The 26,372-nt window shown below is 42.5% G+C and overlaps 1 protein-coding gene across 8 annotated transcripts in view; it reads right to left on the bottom strand.

The window, feature by feature from the left end:
- The window catches only part of GPATCH2L (G-patch domain containing 2 like), a 43,442-nt gene that overhangs the window by 15,039 nt on the left and 2,031 nt on the right, over positions 1-26,372 (bottom strand). For 6 of the 8 annotated variants that reach the window (XM_048486007.1, XM_048486008.1, XM_048486003.1 and 3 more), the window contains exons 3-8: positions 16,280-16,344; positions 14,532-14,708; positions 13,754-13,833; positions 6,871-6,938; positions 6,108-6,147; positions 3,720-3,805 (exon numbers count right to left, since the gene is read on the bottom strand). In XM_048486007.1, the coding sequence (XP_048341964.1) occupies positions 3,720-3,805; positions 6,108-6,147; positions 6,871-6,938; positions 13,754-13,833; positions 14,532-14,708; positions 16,280-16,344 (516 nt within the window). The remainder of the gene's footprint in view (positions 1-3,719; positions 3,806-6,107; positions 6,148-6,870; positions 6,939-13,753; positions 13,834-14,531; positions 14,709-16,279; positions 16,345-26,372) is intronic. The other 2 variants (XM_048486009.1, XM_048486011.1) reach the window with 1 other exon arrangement.

Genomic DNA, 26,372 nt, shown 5'->3' with positions numbered 1-26,372 from the left:
CAAGAGATACTAGCTCAATCACCCACACATATGTCAGTCAATCATATGTGGCCTAACAAAGGAACCCAATAAAAAACCAGCCTTAAGCCCCCCTGCCTGATCACCTGGAAGAAATTTAATCACTGCAGGCACGTAACTGATTGCAAGCTCACCTCGAACTATACAGACCCCAGCTAACAGCTTACATCACATCACCAGCATCCTTTACTTCAGGCAGCCAAAATGTGTCACCAAAGCCTAAAAGCAAAGCCTACCCACTTCCAACTCAATGGCCCCTTCTGCACATGCAGAATAATGCACTTTCAATCCACTTTCAATGCACATTGCAGCTGGATTTTACTGTGCGGAATAGCAAAATCCACTTGCAAACAATTGTAAAAGTGGATTGAAAGTACATTACGTTGCATGTGCGGAAGGGGCCAATGAAAATCTTCTTGAGCCTTTAGTACATAGTCATCTCATGGACCATTTCCCATTCTCCCAAACTTGCAGAAGGGTGGAAAGTCCCTCAAGGTCTCAGAGGAAATCCCTTCTCATCTCACATAGCCTGAAGTAATAAATGATACCTAGTTCTGTTTTTGAATGAAGTCGTCTTCTTTTAACAAATATTTGGTCATTTGGGGATTTTGATAAGTGCACTTTTTTCTGCTCTCTAAACAAAATTTAGTGGATGCTTCCATTAGTTCTTTTAGCCAGTCTTTTCAACATTCCTAAATAACTACTATTATATGTTTGCCTCTAATGTATACATATGCAATGCAAACCTTGTGTGTGTTAAGTACTATCAAATCACTTCCGATTTAAGGCAATTCTATGAATGAATGATCTCTGAAACATCCTACTATTAATAGCCTTGCTCAAGTATTACAAACTGAAAACCAAGGCTTCCTCTATTGAGTTCATCTCATGTTGGATCTTCCTCTTTTCCTTTGGCCGTTTCTGCACGGGCAATTCATGGTAGCGCTCGGAGATCGGTAAAACACGTCTCCAGGTCCGCTTATCTCGCGACGGGGCGAAGGTACTGCGCCAGCAGCGCTGCCGCCCTACAAGCGCCGCCTCGCCGGGTTGAAGCGGCGTTTCCCCAGAGCGCTTCCCAGCCTGCTCTTTTTGAAACGCCCAGGGAGATGAAGCCAGCTGCCGAAGCGAAGCGGGCAGCGGTTTCATGCCGCTTCTCCCCACCTCGGCACTCACCTTCTCCTCGGACGTCTCCGGCGCAGCGTTGCCGAGGAGTTTCCTGGGGACACGCTACTTCAGCCCTTGGCGCCTCGTTTGCGCCTGCTTCAGGCGCGCAGGGCCGGGGGGGCGTGTCCCCAGGCCTCGCGAACCGCCAGCCGAGAAGGCCCGCCAGACACGTCGGGTCGGCTGGGCGCCGGAGCTCACGCGCGCCGGCTGCCTTCAGTTGCTTCAAGGACCGGGCCCATGCAGACGGGTCCCAGCCGTCTTCAGGTCAAGGTCGCGCAATCGCCTTGCCGACCTCGCCGTTTCCGCCGCCGTGCGGAAACGGCCTTTAACTTTTCCTAGCACTATTGTCTTTTCCAGTGATTCTTTTCTCAGTATGAGACCAAAGTATGACAGACTCAGTTTAGTTATTTTAGCTTCCAGGGAGAATTCGGGCCTGGTTTGATCTAGAATCCACTTACTTGTCTTATTGGTGGTCCACAGTATCTGCCAAGCTTTCTTCACTGACCATATACAGTAATGGGGGATATCTGGTCTCCTGAGAAATTTCCTTACACTTTAGGGTCTCTTCTGGTTCCTTTATGGCTGCCCTTTCAAAGTCTCAAATTCCTTCTGATTTCCTGGTTGCAGGTCTCCCTTGGGGTTGATGACTGAGCCAAGGAATACAAAATCATTACCAACTTCAGTGTCTTCACTGTCAACCTTCACTGTTAAGTATGTGGTTCCCCAGCAGTCTTCTTGCTTTTCACACAAAATCCTTCACCGGTAGTCGTTTCAAGTCTTCGCTATTTTCTGCCAACAATTTTCTGCATATCTCTTGTTAATGTTCCTTCCACCAATTTTCACTCCACCTTCACCTGACTCTAATCTAGTTTCCCTTATGATATATTTCCCTTATGACACAAACTGAATAGATAGGAAGATAAAATACATCCCTTTCTTATACCTTTGCCAAACAGGAACAATTCTATATCTCCATATTCTGTCCTGACAGTAGCCACTTTTCCACAGTACATAATCAGATATTGTGGCATACTCATTTCTTCCAAAACCATCTATAGCTTTTCATAAACCACAAAGTTAAAGTGTTGCTATAAAACAAGCTGATTTTCTTCTGAAATCCTCCGGTCTGCTCCAGCAACTATTGCAAATTTGAAGTATGATACCTTGCACTTCTTCCTTTTTATAATCCACTTTGAACATGTGGCATCTTATTCCACAGGAGGTCTTATTCCATTGAAGGTCTCTGCTGCAGAAGTTTAAGCACCACTTTGCTTGCATGGGAAATTAATGCACTTCAGGGCAAAGAATGTTGGCAACTATTGTAAAGTATAGGTACCAGAAAAGTCATTTTAGCCACTGGAGGAAACCAAAGTGCTAAGGCTTTGTCAGAATGTACAGAGGGACATGATAATTGCCAAAAGAACCAAAGGAAATGAAGACCTGCCACAGCTTAACACAGCTCCGGACCTGTGCGCTTCCCTACTCCTGCACCTAGTTTCCCACGCTTCCCAATTTCACAAGCTGAAACAATTCCTAGAAATGCACACTCTCCCTCACAGCCATTTCTCCAACTGGAGAAGAGTACTAGGGGACAGCACAGAGATGAGAAAGACTGAGCACCTTCCCATCAGCCTGCATTTCATTAATCTTATTTGTACCCAGGAAAAAACAGAAACACTGTCTATGAACCCTAACAGAACAATGAAAATTTATGCCCAAGCCTATTCACTCGCAGCATGTGCGCACACACATATACAGCTAAACCACATTCACCTCAAATGCAGACTTCTGTCCAGGAGGCTCTATCGCAGACAATGAATAGTGGTCACCACAGAACCTCAGAATCTTGTTTATCATCTTCAACTTCTATCTATCGCAGTAGTTCTCAACCTTCCTAATGCCGCAACCCTTTAATACAGTTCCTCATTTTGTGGTGACCCCCAACCCTTACATTTATCCATTTTACAGATGGAGAACACTGATGCAGAGAGTCTTAGGCGACCCCTGTGAAAGGGTCGTTCGACCCCCAAAGGGGTCCCGATCCCCAGGTTGAGAACCACTGATCTATCGGGACACCATAAAAGCTTGCTGGTTGTGAGCGATAAACAGGAGGAAGAGTGCTTGGCTTCTCGGGCAATCAACGTGCAAACCCAGGGCTTGCTCCACACAGCATATTTATTAACGAGTTGCAATTGTTATAAATGAACTCGTTTCCCCTTTTTATAAGTGGAAAACAAATTCATTTATAACTATTGCAACTTGTTATAAATATGCTGTGCGGAATGAGCCCAGGAGGCATTCAAATTGGCATGCCTACTGACCAAGCAGAGACCAGCTGCTCTATACACAACCTCCATTATCCAAATATTGTCTTTGTTCATAGAGAGACACACTATATATTACACAAAGCATACACTATATGTCCAGTGCCAGTTTGGGAAACTAAACAAGCTGCGCATTTTTTGTCAACATACATGATCTCAAAGACAACTGACTGTATCGTACCCTCCCAACAAATAGCAGAATGCAATGATTACCTGGCTGTGCAATGGGCTGGTGAGCACCTTCGATGAGAGGCATCAGAGAGAACGTCCAAGGAGTACAGAGGAGAGAGTGGATTAAACTGGAATGGCAAAAAAGAGCAAGTGTGGTTAATAGCTTATCAGGTGACATCATAGAATATAATTGGGTTGAGATATCCTCCTGCAGTTCCTTAGGCTTCTATATAACATCTGACAACAGACCATTCTGCTTTGCCCTCTAATATGATATGAACCAGATGTGTTTCCACACTCCTACATGCCAGTTGGGTGACCTTGGGCTAGTCACAGTTCTTTGGAACTCTCTCAGCCCCATCTACCTCACAATGTTGTGGGGAGAGGACGGGAAAGGAGCTCATAGGCCACCTTGAGTCTCCTTACAGGAGAGAAAGGTGGGATATAAATCCAAACTCTTCTTCTTTTTCTGATAGGGCTGTATTTAACCAACTCAACTCAGAAATAGTACATGTATTTTGAATCTAGAGGCAAAAATCTTTTTAAAATTAAGACTATCAATAGAGATTAAAGGACAACCTATTCTCATACGTACTATCACAATCACAGTCGACCTTCTACATAGTCCTGGCCTAAATACCCTCAACTTGAGAATCACCTACATAAATGTGATTTTGGCTCTACAGGAAGATATTTTGCAAAATATAAATGCAGAAACAGTTCCTAAAAGATCTACGCACAATTATAGCCTTCAGTAGCTGAAATGATTTCCCATTAAGGTCTTCATGCATGTGCACTGCTAGCCTGCCAGTGAAGTGAGTGATCTTAAATACTTCTTGTTGATGGGCAAGTCTTGTAAATGCAGGGATTTTAAAACGGGGGAGGCATGCACACAACCCCCTGTGTGTAACAGTATAATGTGCCTTACTAAATTCTAGACTCCGTTCAGTCTCTAGTCTTGCGGGTTTAAAAAAACAAAAACCAACGGGTCAACCCCAGTGCAATACGAAGTGGGAAACAAGATGATTTCATGCTTTATCTATTCGCTACGTTCATGGACAGCAACAAATTCTAACCCTGCAAGTCATTATAGTGTCTCCATTTTCTCACAGCTTAACTTTGATTGTAAGGTCATAAGCAATTCGTGGGGGTGAAACTTACTTTTAGCTGTACTGTATGAAAGCAGAACACAGGCATAGAGTACTATTTCTTTTGAAAATAAACCAGTGCTTGTACTTTGCTTTCTTTGTGAAGAATACATCCAGAAGTTTTACTAATACAGCCACACAAGAACTAAGGAATCTAGAAATAGTGCCAACAGCTGGTAAAATGAGAGCCAGGAACGTAGAATTAAAGGGTACTTGTAATGAAATTCACTTTCAGATGGACAATTTGCTTGTGAGAAACCAGAACATTACAGAGAGGAACAAATTACTAGATGATAGGAAATTATTTTGAGTTATTCACAGCAAAGCCCTTTTTCTTTCCCTCTAATGAAGAATTTATAAGAGACATGCCCACTGTCTAAATCACAACCAATGTCTTAAGGGTTTTTTTCTCAGAGGAATATCAACAGCTGCTTAGTAGAATTCTGACAGCTGTAATCACTACATATGGTTGTACAAGTATCAGTTGTAAGCTACACAGTAACACTAGCACCAGTAAGCTAAAAAGAGGCAGGACTATTGAAGAGGAATTAGAGAAGTGGTTTTTCCATCCAAAGACAATCACACAGGTAATGGTTACTGTCTGCTGTATATTCTGGAGCCAGCTCCTTTCAACCACAACTGGTTATGCTGGGTGTAAGAAGTCTAAGTCAATGAGGAATGCTCAGTGGTTCTCCTTAGTAGCAGTAGCCAAGCAACCTCTAACGTTACTATGAGGATCAGCTTCCTTACATCCCTGCTAAAAAGATGCCAGCATGCCTGAATCCCACAGCTGACCCAGCTATAAAAAGATAAAATATGGAGTGAGTGAGTGAGTGAGTGAGTGAGTGAGTGAGTGAGTGAGTGAGTGAGTGAGTGAGTGAGTGAGTGAGTGAGTGAGTGAGTGAGTGAGTGAGTGAGTGAGTGAGTGAGTGAGTGAGTGAGTGAGTGAGTGAGTGAGTGAGTGAGTGAGTGAGTGAGTGAGTGAGTGTGTAAAGGCTATTTAATAATAAAACTGAATTCCTCAAACTATACAAATACTTCAGCCAGAAAGCTAATATGGTCCCGCAACCAGAGAGAACGAAATTGCAGGAGAAGACAGAGGTCTTAATGAAGTGGCGGATACAAAAAGCTGAGGTCTACTAGAGCCTGGCATCAGATGGGGCTGCCTTACCTCTTGCCCACAGGCTGGAATGCGGAAGAAATGGGAAAGCAGCGTTTTGTTCCCGCTAGAGAGAAAAATCAAGTGAGGAAAATATAAGGAAGCCAAGTAGAGCCATCTTACCTGGTTGCGACACCTCATTCCCACGGACGGCAACCAGAAACTGGAGAGAGATGTCAGAAAAGATGAAATTTGCAGGAAGGACAAGAAAACCAAGAATCAGAAGAAATGAATAAACAAGAAGGAAAAATAGATGCACTGGGAGAGAAAGGAAGGTTAAACCTCCATGTCAGACAGGTGTTCTAAACACAGCTATCAGACAAACAGAATTAACCCAAGTACCAGTAGTGGAAAAGCTCAGACCAAAGGGGCACAACTGTACGAAGCTACACTGTCAACTGCTTGATGACTGGGATGACAATGTTCTTATATTAGAAGGCCCATTTCACACCCCATTCACATCTAAGATGATATATTCACACCCATGAAGAGAAAGTAGTTCACAAATGCAGAGCAATACCAAGCAGGCTGGTGCCTTTGATGGCATCATCACTACTGGCCAGCCATTCGTCTGGTACTGATGTTTCTTTTTTAAGTTTGCTCTCCGCATTTTGTAAATGTGTAAGAGAATAAGGGAAATGATTCAATTAATAGACCGCAAGTGCAGTTAACATTTGTTTCAAGTAGAAGGAGACAAGTTATACAACAGGATTGTAGAACAGTAAAGAAAACTCTACCCCTACCCCGCCCCATATACGGTGGCTCTAATAAATTGGAAGGATTCCATTCCCACAGAACCATAAAATAAGGGACAAGTCTCATTCTATGCTACAAGACTCCCTCCCAGCCCCAGACCTCTAGACTTCAGCAACACTCCAATGCTTACTCTTTTTGGCATGGATCACCAATGATGTGGCTAATCCGCTCAGTGCCAATAGCACTCATGATGGTTTCCTGAAACACAAAGTGACAGGGGAAGGAGGGGAGACTGAAACTACAGATAACAGAAACAGGCCAGCTTTTTAAAACCTGGGTTTGCCCTAATCGATATCAAAGTTTTATCCCTCCCTCCCACACCCCCACTCATCTCCCTATAGTCCCTTCTCACCCAACTGGAGTCTGATACTGGAAGTTAGTTTGGCTGGAGGAAAACATCCAAGAAATGCTTCAGGAAGACACACTATGATAGAGAGATCAGCTCCCTTATCCAACATGCCTTTTGTGCTTTTCAACCTGGCTCCTTTACTCCTGCATTATACAGTATTGAACAGTTTAAACAGGGTTTAAACAAACATGCGCTCTGAGCTTCAGGAAATCCCCGCATTCCAAATGCACAGACCCAAAACGACAGACTAATAAGGTACCACATTCATATTCAGAGGGTTCCGAATGACCTCTGGGTAGTTAACTGAAAAAGTGGAGCCAATCCTCACAATGCTGGGAAGAAAATAATTTAATGGGCACTTGGGTGCACAAACGCTACCCTGAACTTTCAGATCCTTTGCGCACACAATTATCTAGAAGAGGCAAAATATTCGTAAATTCTTTACTCTGCTTGTAGCCAGGGATTCCAGTTTGATCACAAGGGCACAGTCAAGACAGGATCCCTTGTAGTACACTTTGGAAGATCTACAGACAGACAAAATACCAAGCATCTCCATGAACTTTAGGTGTCTTTATACTGTATGACTTAAAAGCCCTGGGTGTGAGTGTTCTAATTCCCTTTTCTTTAATTCTGGAACCAGAATCTATAATTGCAGGAAAAGAATGGTCATCTAGCATATGTTGAAGAGTACCTAATTGACTAATTATGCCTGGAGGGATTAGCACAAACACCCCATGGAGAAAATGGACCTTTGACACACCTCTTGACCCAGGTTCAACCAAGCTTTGTGAGCCCAACCATCATTCTTCATGAGTCTGTAATGGGGAGGGGAGGGTTCCACAGCTAGACATGTCGTCATTACGCTAGTAATTCCATGCTGCCTGTTAGAAAACAGCTGCTTCACCCTTTCCTTGTTCATATACAAATTCAGCATGTTACACAGTGAAATGTTTTTGATTGGCTGTTAAGTTACATTGGTTGTCATATTCTACCCTAAACCATCCCAGAGAGCATTAAAAACGCATGCCTCCCACTACCTTTGTGCTTCAGTCTTGAATGCTTGCTGGAATCTAGCTGTGGTCAGAGAAGCTTGGTCTCCTCTGAGATGAAACGGCTATCTTCTGCTGCAGGGGTGTCCAACTCTGGCACTTCAGATGTTCATGGACTACAATTCCCATCAGCCCCTGCTGGCATGGCCAATTCCAATGCTGAAGGGGCTGATGGGAATTATAGTCCATGAATATCTGAAGCGCCAGAGTTGGGCACTCCTGTTTTTCTGGGAGTTCCATAAACAGAGTGCCACCACAGAGACAGCTCTCCCCCCTTATGGTCACCCTGACCTTACTTCTGCAGGTGAAGGTACATGGCAAATGGCCTGTGGCTGATCTTGTCAGGCAGGAATATATGTGAACAGCTACTGTTTTAACTATCCTGGTCTCAAACAGCTTAGGGCTTTAAAGGTACTGACCATTTTCTTTAATTGGTTCTCCAACAAATAGCAAGCCCATCAAATATTTCAGGATTGCCATAGTGTGGTCACTATAGTCTGTCCTAGATTGTAATTGGGCTGCAGAATTTTGTACCAACCAAAGTTTCCAAAACACTTACAAGGAAAGCTCCTCAGACTGCACTGACATAATCCAATTTGGATATGGTCACAACATAGGTATTTGTGGCCGTGCAAAAGAAAGCCTGAGGCTGTTGAACTGTCCTAAGTTGAGCCAAGGCTCTACATGTGTCAGAGCAGTTCTGCACCTCCCCCTTTAACTCAGAAGCAATCAGCACCCACAAACTTCAAACTTCTTTCTTTAGAAGAAATGAGACCATGTCCAGAACAGGAAGTGTTTCTACTCCGTCAGTTTTATTATCAGGCAACACCACTTCAGCCTCATCTGCACTGAATTTCAATCTATTGGTCCTCATCCAGCCCATATAGCTAAACACCAATTTAGGATAGGTTTTGCTTCACCCAGTTCAGATGAAAATGAAAAACACAGTTAGCCACTATCACTGTTATTTATATAATGACGATACCTTATTCCAAACCCTTGAGCAATCTCTCCTAACGGCTTCATTAAATATTAAATAGCATGGGGGCCAGGACAGAGAACCATGAAACACCACAGCACAAATGCCACAGAGCCAAACAGCTGTCTCCCCAGCATCACCATCAGGTAACAGATTGGTCCACTGTAGGACAGTGCTCCCAATCTCCAACTCAGACAGTCAAACCAGAAGAAATCCTCAGCTGATGATTGCAAAGTGCACCAAGAGGCTCAGCAGAAGCAACAGGGACACATACCTACAGAAACCCCCTCCTCTTCCCTTCCCTCCCTTGCATGCCACCCCTCCCTCCTCTCTCCCTCCCTCCACTAGGGTGGGTGGGCCAGGTCCAGATGCCGGGGGCCCTCCCCTTCCTTCCCTTGCATGCCACCCCTCACTCCCTCCCCTTCCCTTGCGTTGTGGGGAGACGAAGTGAAAGGAGCTTGTAAACCCCAATGACCTACAGAAACTGCCTCAGGCAAAGGTTAAGGAGCCTCTCTTCAGTTGTTATTGTGCTGTTTTTCGCCATCAAGCCAAAGTTGACTTACAACAACCCCATCAGGTTTTCAAGGCAAGGGATGTTCAGAGGTGGCTTGCTGTTGCCTGCCTCTGCATTGCAATCCTGGATTTCCCTGGTGGTTTCCCATCCAAACACTGACCAGGGCCAATCCAGCTTAGTTTCTGAAATCATACAAGATTGGACTAGCCTGGGCTATCTACTTAGATAAAATTAATTAAGAGCATGTTGGTACCCTTGCACAAAAATACACATAGTTCACCCCATGCCTGAATTAACCAGAAATGTTTAACTACCTGGCGCTGGACATTTACAGGACTGCAACAGCCACCTTCCAAAGAGTACCCTACGAAAGCTGGATAGCCTGGCCTCATTTGAATATGTAAAAAAGAAGTTATACCAGTTCAGGATAGGAAATGTGGGGACTCCCCCTCATCAAATCATGGATCTGTGATGTGATCTCTAGACCATTATGGGTTGGACACTGTAATCCACAAATGCAAAGGTCGCATATCTTTACAGTATTCCCCTTCCTACAGCAGTCCTTTCTGACCTAAGAAAGTTTATCCCCAAGATTTTAGGGACCCACGTGGTCTAACACAGGGGTGTCCAATTCTGACGCTTCAGATATTCATGGACTACTATTCTCATCAGCCCCTGCTGGCTTGGTCAATGCCAGTAGGGGCTGATGGGAACTGTAGTCCATGAACATCTGAAGTACCAGAGTTGGACACCCCTGGTCTAACAGCTCTGGTGGAAGAGAAAGAAGAGGGTGATTCTCTTCCTCTCTGGAGACTCTGATACATGGGTTCTGAGACAGTAGGAATAAATCTTTTCAGGGACAAAAAGAAGGGGTGGGGGGAGACCAGGAAAAATTCACAACTATCAGTGCCATTCACTGACCAATTATGAGTTCCATCCCATTCATTCCAAATAATATGCAGCCATTTCTAAACATATCCCTTGTATCTTGGGCAATGTCTGTCAACCCAACAGTTATTCCAAAGTTAATGTTTTAGGCGAAGAAGTCTTAAAAGTAACGATCCCTAAAATGCATGGAGAGGCTGCATACTCCTCAACTAAATAACTTCTTTTAGAAATTCATCTCAGTGTGCTACTGTGTGTGTTACTATGTACACTCACATATCAGGTTCTACAAATTCAGCTGTTTGCCTTCAGAGAGCAATGTGCCATAAACATGCTATATGAGCATCATTTAGGGAAACTCATGCCCAAGATCCCTGAACACCAACATATGCACGGTTTGTAGGAGAGCACCAGCAGGGGTGAAAGATAAACTATTTGTTACAGCAGAGAAATTATTAACTTAAAGTGCCATAATGTTTAAATTTACGGTTTATTACTGTGTAAATTACAAGCCGTACTTTGGGTAATTAGCAGCTCGCTGGTGGGGAGCTTTGAATGAATCTCATTATTTATTATTACAATTTAGAGGAAAATGGGGGAGGGGGGGGCGCAGTGACCTCCAATGCAAATGACAAAGATCCCTTTAAGGTGATGAAGATGAATTAAACAAGTAAATATTATTCTTCTCATTTTGGTTCATTAGGAGTGCCTGAATAAAGCCCAGGACTCTGGGCCAGCGGCTTGACAGCGCCTGCTTCGAAGCGCTACATTCCCCACAACCAGAGATGTATTCGATTTCGAATACCTTTAATGGCATATAAATAGTTTAAGATTAACTTAACAAGATAATAACAGCCTTTACGTCTTCTGGCGAGTTAAAATAACACCATTTAAAAATTTAGCCACCGCTTCCAACAGCCCGTAGTTGTGGCTGTTTAAAAGATATATAACCTTCTGTTTATCTGTAATGCCTTCACTTCCATGCAGGAAGGGGATTATGTGCTTCTTCCTACCTATCTCATAAAAAGGACAATTCAACAGCATATGAGATACTGTTTCCACAGAACCCATGCCACACGGGCATTTCCTTTCTTTATGTGGGATTCCAAGGTGGCGTCCAAGGCTAAAGGAAGAAGGCAGGGCATTACACCTAGCTAAGGTGATTGCTCTACGCCACCGGGCCTCAACCAGGAGATAAAGGTACTGGGCTACAGTGAAATCCTATCCACAGGTATTCCCAGAGAGATTGGGAACAGGTTTTATTACCTTCCTCTAGCATCTGTTGAAACTCTCTGTCAAAAAGTCTCTTCTTGATAGCCCCATAGACCTCCTGCTCTGTTAGCATTAGCAAGTCCTCCAAGGAAATGCCCAACTCATTAAGTTTGGCTGGATTTTAACTCCACCACTGGGTTGTGTGTGGAGGATGGAGCTGGTCCCTGGGATGTATAGTCCAGTTCATCTCGGGATTAAAACAAATCCTGGCCCAAAACTTCTGAATGTAATGACACCAGGCCAGAGTTTCCAGCCGATGCTGGCCTGTTTTCTAAGCACAGGGCCGCATATGGGGACACACATAGAATAGGGCAAGCCAAGGATTTTATACAGAAAGTAACGACTGGACCCTTTCTAACCTCTCTGCTCCATGCCCCTATCCAGATGGGGATCCCATAAAGGATTTTGTTGGACTCACTTTGGCATTAAATGCCTCTCTAACGCTGCAGGGATGTATCCTTAGCCTTTCCCATAGAGGAAGCCGTGATAATGGCTGAGGAATTATACTTAATTTAGCGGCAGAGATGGCCCGGTCCTATGTGAGTGTCCAGGAGGCCCTATGATGGTAGGTAAGCCTAAGGTATTTGTATGACTGCACCTGCTTTCGAAAGTACTATGGCCTATCCGCCAATTGGTGGCTTTCCATTTATGGGTAAATACCACAATTTTGGATTTATCTAAGCTAAGTTGCAAATCGTTGAGTGTGCAGTATTCTATACAACACTCTAAAGCTCTCCTTAGTCTCTCGTGAGCGCGAAAGTACAACTGCATCATCAGCAAACAGAAGCAGGGGTATGGAAGTTGAGCCCAGAGTTGGACTATGTACTTGGGCCTCACTTAGTGTGGAAGCTAGATCGTTAATAAAGAGCTTAAAGAGTGTAGGAGCCAATACGCAACCTTGTTTCACCCCTTTAGTAACTTGAATTTTTGGGGTTAACAATCCCTCTATGTTACACAGAGATGTATTTCAACAGCCAAGTGAGGACGATACAAGAGAAAGAAGGGACACAGAACTGTCAGAGGTGGAAAGAACAGGACAAATGCTGCTCTCCCATACAAACAAGGTTAGACAGTCAGTCTAACCTACCTCGTATGGTTGTTGTGAGCAAAAACTGGAGGAGGGGAGAACCTGATATGCAATCCAGAGCTCTTTGGAAGAAGGGCAGGCTAAAAAATGCATTAAATAAAGCACACCATTGAGAAAGTTTGATGGAGGATATTTGAGCAAATACAAACCCAAAACATACATAACTGTGAAATTTGGCAAGAGACCCACTGGCCATGTCAACAGGGCAAATTAAGAAATCCAGCCTCCCACAGCATTCTGCAGAATGCTCCTCTCCCCAAACCCTGCTTAATATTTCAGAGGCAAAGCTCTCAAAGCTGTAGCTTTGGCCCACAAAAGAATGTGGGCCTCATGACACAGGGATCTTAAAGAATTAGAAAGCCAGGAGTTGGCAGCCATGCCTCCTCGTGGCAAAACTAAATCGCTGCATCTTGATTCTCCTACTAAATTACAAACAAACTTTGTCCCCACTTTGGGTGCTCAGATGGCTTTCCTCTTTTCAGGAGGCTCATGATTTCTCCTTTCCACAACTGATCTCATCTCTCTCTCCACCCTCAGCATCTCCACTGACTGAAATACTACTACCTGCACAGTGAGACTTTCTTACATACCCCCTTGTGGTACTGTCAAAATGCCCCAAGAAATGTTGCTTCCAGAAGGCTTTGTGGGTGGCAGAAAAGAACGCTTCGATGGATCCAAGCCATTGGATCCTATCAGCCTCCTTTCGCAGTATCACATTGTTTCTTCCACTGACCTCCACGTAAAAAAAAATAGACTCACCATGAGTGTTTGCCTCTGTGGAAGACTTTTTACACAAGCTAATAGATGAAGCAAACAAACTAATGAAGAAAAAAACGTATGCACTTAACACCAAATTGCCAGCTTTTGAAAAGTAATACCTTGCCAATTAACCGTCTGCGGCCCTTTCTGAGGCAACGGGAAGCAACACTGGGAAGGCGGTTCAAACGGCCATGAAACCCTGGGAAGGGAAAAAAAACATGAAGCAGAAGAACAGCAAACAGAGGCTGTAGCAGGTAATAAGCTAAAACCCAGAAACAAGACTCCAGACTGGATCACCATTTCTACCTTTTGTCAGGACTACATCTCCCAGAATCCCCTGGTTCCCACCTCTACCTGAGAGGTGGGAAAGAGGACCAATAGCGATCAAGAACCGCTTGTTTGAAAACCTCATATATACTGGAACTGAGGGCAAGAACCCTCAGTTCCAGCACCCTGTAGTTAGGGCGACTCAGTTCAATAAAGTTCGTTCCTTTTCCATTAAAGTCGACTTTGTTTGAGTGTGTTCAGCCTTACACCTTTTCTAGTGTTATTTTGTGTAGCTTGGATAGATGTTTCAGTTATCTCAGTGTACCACTTGCCAAAGGAAATCATATGATTATGTGCAAAAAGTGACCAAGCTCTGGGCAGCTACAAGGCAAGACAACAGTATGGGTTACAGCACCCTCTTCTGACAAGAATATCCTCAATCACTGGGCCATTATAACAAACATTCATCTCCAAGGGATTTGCAAATGTCAAACATACTTTGCTTCTGGAATACGATTAAGCCCACTGTTACTGATTCACTTATATAGGGTTTTGTTTTAAGGTCACAGATTAAGAAATCTAACTTTTGCCCTCTGCGAACAATCCTCCGCACAATCCTAAGCGCCTCACCTCCTGTAGCAGGCCGAGAAGGCAGAAGGAATGTTGGATCTGAAGCTTTTTCAAGGCTGGAGTCCATTCGCTCCACATCTGACCGGTGATCAGGGCCCCACTTGGGCAGAAGGTTCGGGACAGTGAAGCCGGAGACGCATTCTCCCTCGTAGAACCAGTCACTCTGCTCATCATCTCCTAAGAGAAACACAAAGTTGTTTGTCAAATACTCTAATATATCTTCCCGCCATTTCTCCCTCATGTGCAAAAGTCAATGGATTTCTTACAAACACTGACACCACAATCACCAACATTCATCTTAACGCAGAAGATTTTTAAGCTAAAGCATCCTACTTGTTCATGCTTCTACAAGGGTCAACCAACTTACTAGATGTAGAACATCGGGTCTGAACATTGTTTTAGTGTTTCACTTGTCCTTTGGGTTTACATGTACAAATTCATCCAGCAGCAACTATCTACATGATGAAAGACTGATAAAAATGCACTGCTAATATTTTTAGAATCGTGACAAAGTTTTTAAAAATCAAACTTTAAATACCCTTAGATAAATATCTTAGATAACACTTCTTGCAAATCATTGCATTATGGCTTCTCCAGACAATTTTGTCGCTAGACCCCACCCAGCACTAGCTGTTCTAGATCTCTTCTGAATGGATCAGAGGTGGAGGTAGTCCTCATGCAGACTAAATAACTGTACTTGCTAACTTGTAAAAAAAAACAAAAATCCCAGAGGTCAAAATAACAGTGAATACACTTCAAAGGATGCATTTAAAAAAAACCTGCACAGTAAAATCTTCATGAAATAGCCAGGTACTGCAGCACAGGACAGAGCATCTGTGCTGGTGTTCACTGATTAGCGCAAACACTCCTGGCAGTTGAGTGGTAACGAAGAAACATACTAAGCCTCTCGTGAATTGGGGAAAGGGCGGACAGGGGAACCCACAGAGCACTCACAGTACTAATGGGTTTACTAGCTGGAAAAAGATTTTTTCAGATACAAAATATTAATGAATGCTACATCCCAAACAAACAGAAGCATTTACTTGAAGCATCTTTTGCAATAACAAAATAATTAACAGCTGAGTCTAAACTTCCACACATGCACAGAAAAATCTGCAAGGTATCAGCCGAGAAGGGAGAGGTAGTATAGAAATTTAACAAAATACGCAGCAGTGGCGTAGTGGTTAAGAGAAAGTGTACTCTAATCTGGAGGAACTGGGTTTGATTCCCCGCTCTGCCGCTTGAGCTGTGGAGGCTTATCTGGGGAATTCAGATTAGCCTGTACACTCCAACACATGCCATCTGGGTGACCTTGGGCTAGTCACAGCTTCTCGGAGCTCTCTCAGCCCCACCTATCTCACAGGGTGTTTGTTGTGAGGGGGGAAGGCAAAGGAGTTTGTAAGCCCCTTTGAGTCTCCTTGCAGGAGAGAAAGGGGGGATATAAATCCAAACTCCTCTTCTTCCTTTACATACAAATAATTAGAAAAAAGTCACTATACATGGATATTAATCTCAAGGAACTGCAATAAACTTTCTATAAGAAAACAAAGTTTGATCCTTTGGATCCAAACAATATTTGAACCCATCTCATTAACTTATCTGGAGTCTAGCCACTTCAGTTCTTCCAATAAGATTTTTTTAAAACAAGTGGCTACCAAGTGACCATACCACACCTGATTCCATCGCTTTTGCCTCCCATTTTATAATTTACAGCAAGAAATTAACAGATGAATTGGAATACCAGTTACCTTGGCGGCCTTCATCGTTCGTGAACAGGCCAGTGTCGCTGCTACTGCATACACTACTGGTGTCACTGGAAAGAGAATTAAAGCAACTATAAATTTGAAATGAGACGTCTGTTTTGCAAAAACCATTCGCAGCAAGTATTTTCAAACACTTTCAACAGAGCAGACAATAAGGATGTTGTTATGTTCGTCTCGGAGAGGCGGCTGACCCTGATGTGGGATGTCCAGAGCCACTTTAATGACCAATACTGAGATCACTTATGAAGTCAGGTGAAGAATTGTGGATCCCAGGTGAAATGGGGGAAAAATAGATTATTAAGAAATATAGTGCTCATAAAACAGGAATTTGGGGCAAGACACCAGGGTTAATGTGCCTGCAGATGATGCTTCACTGGGAATGAGAATCAGAAACAAAGCATCGCAAGTGCGCTCCATTTGTCTTAAACAGTTGCTACAAGATACAGACTGCTAATATATGGCAATGCAACATAGCTCTTCTGACTCTATTTCCTTTTCTGCCTGTTTCCCTGAAAATAAGACCTACCCTGAAAATAAACCCTAGCATGATTTTTCAGGATTTTTGGAGGATGATTGAAATATAAGTCCTGCTCCAAAAATAAGCCCTAGTTACAGATTCCCCAGAGCAGCTGATCTGGTCATGTGGGGGGGGGGGGGCGCAAAATCATGGAAAAAACATAATTCGTTCACCGAAAATAAGCCCTAATGGAGCAAAAATTAATATAAGACCCTGTCTTATTTTCTGGGAAACACGGTATATGATGACAGTAAGATGTCTGTCTTTCTTGGGAGAGACAAGAAACAAATTCAGAAGATCACACGCTCACAATCGTATCAATCGCCCATCACTATCAAAAGTTTCAAGCTATCACTGCACTTCTATCAGGAGATTCCCCTTTTCTGATCACGAAAGATCCACTCCAAAATATTCCGACAGGATCTTTTTTCAACTCAATTTTAATTGTACATGTAGTCAATTCTAAGGACAATAGGAGGAGGAGACAAAAAAAGAATGAATTTACAAAGAATTGCGTTTACCTTTTTCCTTGCAACATAACAAGTATCAAAATGGAAGTATTACTGTAGTTACTTGGGACTGTATAAATGTGAAACAGGAAACCAGTAGAGGGTGTGCTTTATAAAAAGAGCAACTGTAGGAATTGCAAGTATGTTTCCCCCAAGCAGTGCTGGAAATCTGTTAATGGACAGTATGTTTATAAAGGATGAGCGTATCTGAACGAATGACTGGCAGGCAGGGGCACAGCTACAAAAAATGGTGCCCCCATCCTCAACACTTAAACATGCATTCCATTCTATTACGTCTCTTGTACCATGCGCATAATATGATCAGGAACACAACCATTTTGCTCTCCAAAAGCTATAAAACAGCAATGTAAAGAATACTTAACTGATTATTATTCATGCAACGCATATACTCAAGGTATAAGCTCCACTCATGAGCCGAGGCACCTTAATTCCTTACCGCTAAAATCTGGAAATTTTCTTTACTCGATCATCAGATGCTTCAAGGGCGGAAAGATCCATCAGGAGGCAGGCGTGCTGAGTCGGGCAAAGGAGCCACAGCAGTCGGATAGTTGAGTTTCAGAAGCCTTCGGGAGGCTTTTGCTGAAAATTTGGTAATGCTAACGCCATCATATTCCGGGGAGAGGGAAAGCACGGAAAGCAGGAGAAAGCAAAGCAGAGAATGCCTCGTCCGGCTCAATAATTCATCGCTTTCTTTCTTGCAGGCTATAAGTTCAAAGCCATGTACCAGGGAAGCTGCCAGCTTGCTTGCTCTAATTCTACAGGGAAGCTGCGTCGAGAGGCAGCCTGTTTATGGTTTTCTTAAAATGGTAACGCCGCAGCGATTGCCCTTTTAAGCACCATAGACAAGCTGCCTCGAGAAGCAGCTTCCCTGTAGACTTAAGAGCCTGCAAGATTGTTGTCAGTTGCTTCCCCGAAACAACGCTTTAAACTTTGAGTCAGCAGCAGTGTCGCGAGTTGGCGAGGGGGATCCAGGCTTCACACTCATAAGTAAAACGCGCGGTGGCTCTGAGTGGGGGAGAGAAGCACGCGCATGTATAAGCTGAGGGGAGCATTTTTCAGCCTTAAAAAAGGCTGAAAAATTCTCGCTTCATAACGAAGTCTGGCGTAAGGCATCGAATTGGTACATCGACCAATAATCAATTTAAACCCAGAAATAATAATCCCTGTACGTATTTAAACATATAAATTGGGGGTGGGAAAGTGTGGTGTAGCAGTGCTTAGATTAACATGTCAGATTATGACTGGACAGCCACTGGTTATGGTTGTCAATTGCTTGGACAAAGATACCTTATCCCTTTACGAGATTTTCCATAGCCATTTCACTTTCATGTTATTAAAAACGCCCATCACGGCCCATGTCAACACATAAGTCAGTATTCTGAAATACCCAGGAATTTGCTGACCCAAAGTTGGCAACCTCCATTAAAGAGACAGTGTGAAGTAGTTGTTAAGGTGTTGTACTAGGATCTGAGAAACCCCTGTTCGAATCCCCACTCTGCCATGGAAACTTGTTGGGGGACCTTGGGCTAGTTCCTCACTCTCTGCCTCGACCATGGCAAATATCTGGAAGAGAGAACTCCAAGGCATACCAGGGGTGAGACACAGAGGCAGGCTATGGCAAACCACCTCTGACCATTTAGATGTCCTGTATGATCCTTTCCAACTCTATGATTCCAAGTTGTCAGATGACCCAAAATGTGCTTTATGAGGAAAGGTTCCCAGAAAGTTGGAACTAGGGAGAAAGAAACTGCGAAAAAACTCACTAGCTTCTAATCGACGAACTCCAGGCTAACAAAACTCAAAGTTCACGTTTCCTGATTTGAACGCTTTGATTCATCGTTATTTATTCATTTTACTAATGAATATGGTGACTGAAATTAAAACATTATGGGAAGGGCAGAGGAAAATTCAAGAAGAATCTGTTATAATTGAGCAACTGTTCATTATTTACTGGAATAGAATGAAGCTGGAAGAAAATGTGAGGGAAGAAATATCGAGATGTATTAGAAATGTACTAGAAATGATACTGAATTTTACTACAGCATATATACGTATTTTACATTATCATATAATCTCAAGCATTCTTCGGTATCATATCCGCATTTCGGTCGCTTTACGAATGTCGGCTAAATGGCGAAACCAATAAATCCCGTACTCTAAAGAAATAATCTATACCATTATTAATATCACGCTGTGCGAAAAGAATGAAATTGTACAAGAAACCTAAACATAATATGATAAAGCTAGTATCATGAGATGCTGATCAAAGAAAAGAAAATTCAGAAAGGTGTACATCTCATTGTGCCAGCTGAAAAATTTTACAAAGCTATTCACAAGGACTAAAACTCTGAAAATCCACAATGATAAATGTAGTGCGATGCGGCGAATATTCCCACTTCTAGGGAGGGCTGTTTAAATATGAACCCTAATGCGATCTTAGGGTATCAACAGAAGCTGAACATCTTAATTGCACGATATCACAGTCTCACTGTACACTGCATTGGTCAGGCCTCACCTGGAATATCGTGGAAAGTTCTGGAGGCCTCACGTCAAAATGGATGTGGACGGAATGGAACGGGTGCAGAGGAAAGCAAGGAAAATGATTAGGGGGCTGGAGACCAAACCCTATAAGGAAAGGATGAGGGACTTCGGAATGTTTAGTCTGGAAAAATTATTCTAGCTTTTCCATACCAATGTAGTTATCTATTTCCCACACTGAATGATACCAGAGAAGTGGGGGGGAGGGGACAATGGAAGAGGGCAAGTCTTGATGAGTTTAGAACCTGAATTGATCCACATAAGAAGAATTTGTGCAAATGTGCTACATTTTCATTGTCAGAACATTTTGGCATCTAGGAACCTGTTCTGTTCAGCAAAACATTACAGATACGCACCTCCATAAATTGGCTAGAACAAGCAAAGGGGGGGGGGGGGTCTACAGCAGAATCTAGCTAACACACAGCTCACATATGAAGAGGTATGCTTCTGAATGATTGCCTTTTTCTTGTTCTTTATTTACATAACATTCCACAAGAGAAGCTTGTATTAGACAAAAACAGAATGCATACTCATGCCATACAGAGTATCAGAGAAGTCAGGCATGGGAACCAGATGTTACAGTATGTAAAAGGCAAGTATCGCTGATAGTTGTTCAACACACTATAAATGCTCTCGTATCAAAGTGCCAGGTTTAATACTGCACAGAATAATGGTTTTGACAAAGGCTGCGCTAACAAATGAATTTCAATACTCATAATCATTTGGGACTATTGTCTACTGCGGAAGAATGCTGCTTTCTCTACTGCCACCCCACACTTTCATTTTTCCATAGAAAAGAGTATAGGATGCAACCCTTTCAGCTTACAAGAATATGAAAACCATCTCCCTATTGCCTTCATGCTATACAGAGCTTTGCCTACCAGCTATGTCATAGCAAGGCGGCAAATACTAAATACATCTTGCTCAAGGTGTAATCTATATTAATGTTCTTCTGGCCAGTCTCTTTACAGGTGGAATTGGAAGCCCCGTTATAAATTACTCCTCCAGTCATCTACATGTCAACTTGAAACTGTTGTGTTCCTCTTTTAAGGTCCCCCCTTTATAATATCCTCAAGAAATATAAACGTGAAATTAAATAGATAAATGGAGACCTAGTATTTGACTCCAGTTCAACGCAACAACATGCTGTTAAAGCATGGCCTCAGAAAGCAATACCACGGAGCACATCAGGCAATTATGCCGGATAGGAATGAGCTGAAGCAACGTTCTAGCCCAACACTTTCTTACTGGGACTGGCTCTCAGGTGTCAAAAGTATGATGGTCGTATTTTTTCCCTTTTAACAGTTTATAGGGACTTCCATCTCCAGGATTACCACTGCCCACTCAAAAAGCCCAAGACCAGGTAGCAGAACAAATCACTAGATTTGTTCATAGGTCTCAAACAGAGCCAGCTCTTAACCACTACGCCACTGCTGAGTATTTTGTTAAGAGCAGGTGCACCCTAATCTGGAGAACTGGGTTTGATTCCCTGCTGTGCCACTTGAGCTGTGGAGATTTACCTGGTGAACCAGACTAGCTTGTGCACTTCAACACGTGTCAGCTGGGTGGCCTTGGGCTAGTCACAGTTCTCTCAGCCCCACCTACCTCACAACTCTTGTTGTGAGGGGGGAAGGGAAAGGAGATTGTAGACCCCTTTGAGTCTCCTTAAAGGATATAAATCCAAACTCTTCTTCTTCAATTACAGTGCCAGCCTAAAAGTTCTTGCAAAGGGAGCCCAACTTCTACATACTGAACAGACACACCGGAGAAAGCGCTCGCCTTTAAGGAGGCCTTTCAGTACAGTAAGCCCTGATTAATGACCTCCGCTTACAATGGAGGCCACTTACCTTAACCATAAAATAATGAATGCTATTGATCCGACAAGCTACTGCTATAGAGTGTTATCGATCACCCAATCTTTGGTTAAAATGGCCCTCATTTAGCAATGGCACTGTTGCAAACACCTGGAGCAAAACATGCCTATAATTAAATAGTTTGAAAGAGTTAAAGTGAGAGGTGATGGACAGATCTCAGCTCTCCTCCATTTAGTCCTGCTTCTGAGCTATTGTTTGTGTCAGGAAGGATATCGATTTTCTATAAAAATAAGAAAACAAGAGGCACAAAGGGGGTGCAGAAGGTCAGGCTGGGCTGGAGGAGGAGCGGGAAGCTGAATGCTCTGTCTCTGTCACTTGCTTTCTAGGAGAGAGGGATTTTCTCTTTCCTGGGAAGCAAACCTCTCACACGTTAGCTCAGTCAGCCTCTTGACGGCCACTTCAAGCTATCACCAAATACTCTCCTCATCAAAAGGAAAAAGAAGTGAGCTACAAAGAGGAGTAACTGTGGGTGGCCCAATAGTTCAGTACTGAACAAGATGCACAAGACAGCAAGTCGGAAATTCAGCTAATTTTGGTTGAAACCAAGAGCTGTGAGAGAAATCTAGAGCAGGCTATAATCAGCAACTGCACTTGGGTCTGAAGAGATGAACCAAAAATGACTGTTTTACTATTCCCTACAATATGCCTCACATAATGGATCATTAGAAGAGAGATTTCAGACACAATAAAGCTTAAGCTAACATAGCTAACATAAGTGCCCCCGCCTCCTCCTACATTTTGGGCCCATTACCATCTATGGGCCCACTCTTTTTCTCCCCTTCTGGGAGAGTTTAACAGGGATTGTTGCGGGCATTGCTGTTATTAGTCGTTTCTAACGCTTCGCTGCATTTAACTTCAAAATTATTTACAGTAGCCCTATTATGTAACTTGTTATTTATAATGTTGTTCTCACTTCAGAGCCCTTCGGGGTTGGATCTGCTCTATAAGACTGAGGAAAGGAAAAAAGAAAAGAAAAAAAGAAGAAAGAAAGAAAGGAAGAAAAGAAAGAAAGAAAGAAAGAAAGAAAGAAAGAAAGAAAGAAAAGGAAGAAAGAAAGAAAGAAAGAAAGAAAGAAAGAAAGAAAGAAAGAAAGAAAGAAAGAAAGAAAGAAAGAAAGAAAGAAAGAAAGAAAGAAAGAAAGAAAGAAAGAAAGAAAGAAAGAAAGAAAGAAAGAAAGAAATAGAACTATCAATTCCTTCTCCCCAGGAGAAACAAAAATGTCGCTAGAATTAAACTTCACAATATTCCAACATTCATCACAATTTCATTTTTAAAAACTGTGCATACACATATATATTAAAAATTATTTTAATTTTTGTGACAGTTCACCACCTCACAGTGAAGATGAAGAAAAAATGAGTGAACAGGTGGCACAAAATGTTTAAAATAAAATAAATAGATATCAATTTAAATCATTACCAAATACACATTTTTAAAAGCCTGATGGGCCCCATTCTTAGATTAATAAAGTGTTTTTTACAGCTACAGGGTGGTTAGGTTATGTGAGCAGATATTATAGAATAAATGAATACATGGAAAGTATAATAGTTCACTTATAAATGAAAACAATTGTACTGCAAAGATATTTTGTTTAGAAAAAGAAGAAGAGTTTGGATTTATATCCCCCCTTTCTCTCCTGTAAGGAAACTCAATCTTCTTTCCCTCCCCGCCCCCCAACAAACACCCTGTGAGGTGGGTGGGGCTGAGAGAGCGCCAAAGAACTGTGACAAGCCCAAGGTCACAAGCAGGCAGGTGTTGGAGTGCACAAGCTAATCTGGTTCACCAAAGAAGCCTCCACAGCTGAAGCAGCAGAGTGGGGAATCAAACCCGGTTCTCCAGATTAGAGTGCCCCTGCTCCTAACCACTACACCATACTGGCTACACCACGTTTGCCTTTCTGCCCATCAGCACCACCGAATGCTGAAAATATATTAACTCAATAATGAAGAGTAAGATAATTCCCCACATATCAAGACACACGCACAACAGATATTTTGAAATACCAATATGTGGCACAAGCAGAACCCTCCCTACACATCAGTTTGTCTACTATTTGAAGAGATCCCAATGGATGAAGTGCTGTTCAATCAATCCAATAATAATCTATATTCACATGGCATGGTTCCTTGTTTAAATCTTACTAAAACAGTTGGAAACCTTTGGGGGTTTTTAAACGGTTTCCAGTACCCTTTACTGTTAATATTTAGTCAGTAGGATAAGTATGGGTAAGAAAAAGCCAAGGCTTCAATTCATCTCTTCTCAGCAGTACCAAAAAATGCACTGCCAAAACGTACCCACTGAGCTCAGTATTCTGTCCCACACAGAAAGTTATATAAATGAGGATCAAAAATGGGCAGCTAGGGAACCTGCTCAATATTGCCTCCATATGTTGCTGCAGTGCCGCTTGGGACCTCAGTGTCCAGAATGCCCCTGTCAGCAGTTCCTTGAACAGGAAATGAGAACAGAAGGAAATATACAACCGATGTAGAATATGGCAGGAAACTAAATTTGTATGCTATAACTGTAGAAGAATAGCAGAGACAGTTAAGAGGTGGTACACACTAGATTTAAATTTATAAAGTATTTAAAAACTGAGTTTCGCACACACATGAAAAAAATGAGTATAAATTTTTCTTCTTCATTAGGAATCCTACTGCATTGGCTACCAATTCTAACCCCAAAGAGAAAACTGAATGCTACTAATATTAAAGTCCATCCCAAATGCAAGATTTAAAGGACTATGAATCAGGTTAGAAGTTCTCCCATCATAGGGCATATTCTACAAGCCTTGCGAAACACTGCTCCAATTCCCATACCTAGTGGCTCACCATTCACCCACACAAAATTTTCTCCCTCAGACGTTAACTTCGTAATGTTATAGTCACTTATTTACTCTGAGCAGTGTACAACAGCAATCACTGAACACAAACTTTAATAAAATCTGAACTAAAACTAAGCAAACCGCCCGTGAATGGGATGCTTTTTATCTGCCTCCTAAGTGCCAGCAAAGAGGACAAATGAACCTCTAAGAGGAAGGATTTCCACAACCCAGCCACCACAACCAAGAATGTTCTAGATGTTACAGCAATCCCAACATTTATCAGCGCAAATATAAAAGAGCCTTCTTGGAAGGTCTTAAAACATAAGGTGCAAAAACACTAAAAAAATGCCCTAGATTCCATTCCACACACCTACAGCCCAGATCATATAGTGCTTCCCCCCCCACCCAAAAAACACTACCTTCTAGATTACCTTTCCAAACAGTTGTGTTTTTCTTCAAGCTAAACCACAGCCCATTTATTCACATACAATCAAGTCCTCTTAGGGGGCTTACCATTTCTTACATAACATTAAATACCTTCATTCATAAGAAGCTATTACTCATTTGTGCTTATATAAGATGTAATCTACAGTGAACACAGAATGTGCTGAACTGTGTGGCATTGTTACTCCTCTTGCTATAATCACAGTTCAACAGTGTAGGATATGCAACGATAGTAAATAAGAACAGATCAGCATATGCAGAATGCTTTTCCTTTACAGTCAGTAACTACTCACTGGAGCAACTACTCTGAAGTTACCCTATAATTTTCAGATAGGCTTGAAAGTGTGGCAGTCTCAATTAAATACTACCTAAAAGAAAAACTGCTGGCTGGGTGGAATGGTAAAGAAGCAGCTTAAACGGACCAATAAGAACAAGATCTTCTCTTACAACTGTGCACCAGTGTTCATCTCTCTTTAAAGTAGCGTTATGGTTAAGAATGACAGACTCTAATCTGGTAATGTAGTTTTATTCCCCCCTCCTCCACATGAAGCCTGCTGGGTGACCTTAGACCAGTCACAGTTCTCACAGAAATATCTCAGCTCCACCTACCTCACAAGATGTCTGTTGTGGGGAGGGAAAAGTGACTGTAAACTGCTTTGAGACTTAGAGGTAGAGAAAAGCAGAGTATAAAAACCAACTCTTCATCTTCTCCAGTTTGGCTCCTACAAAATCCTACTGGCTTCACGAGCAAACATTTCTGCATCTATGAATAACAGGTATTTTTTAAAATGAGGTTAGGTCGGTAACATCTTCCCCAAGCTGAGATGAAAGGTAGTATGGAAAGAATGATGTAAGTCACCATTGAGGAGGAAGGCAGTATAAATTAAAGAAAATAATTTTGGCTGGAACTGTTGACATAACCATCCATTGTAATAACTATGGCTGATATTTATTAACTGAAGAACAGCATACTGCTGCCAATGTTGCCTTCTTTTAAGCACTACCAATTCCCACACTTTTCATATATCTATAAAATATCCCCTAGTCAGTAATGGGGGAACCACACATGTGTACTGTAGAAACAGGTGCTATGACTCAATAGTAGAGCATCTACTGCGCAAGCAGAACACTCCAGGTCCAGTCCTCCCCACATCTACTTAGAAGAATCAGGTAGTAGGCTATGTGAAAGACCTCAACCTGAGACTATGGAAAATCATTGCCAATCAGAACACTGAACTTGACGGAGCAAAGATCTGACTCAGCATAAAGCAGCTTCATGTGTTTACATCTGAGCTACACGTTTTAAATGCATACAAGAAACCTGACTAATAGGATGCTGCTGTGTGGCTTAAAT

The sequence above is a fragment of the Sphaerodactylus townsendi genome, linkage group LG02, assembly GCF_021028975.2.
Source record: "Sphaerodactylus townsendi isolate TG3544 linkage group LG02, MPM_Stown_v2.3, whole genome shotgun sequence".
Taxonomy (NCBI): domain Eukaryota; kingdom Metazoa; phylum Chordata; class Lepidosauria; order Squamata; family Sphaerodactylidae; genus Sphaerodactylus; species Sphaerodactylus townsendi.
This window is presented reverse-complemented; position numbering and strand designations above follow the sequence as displayed.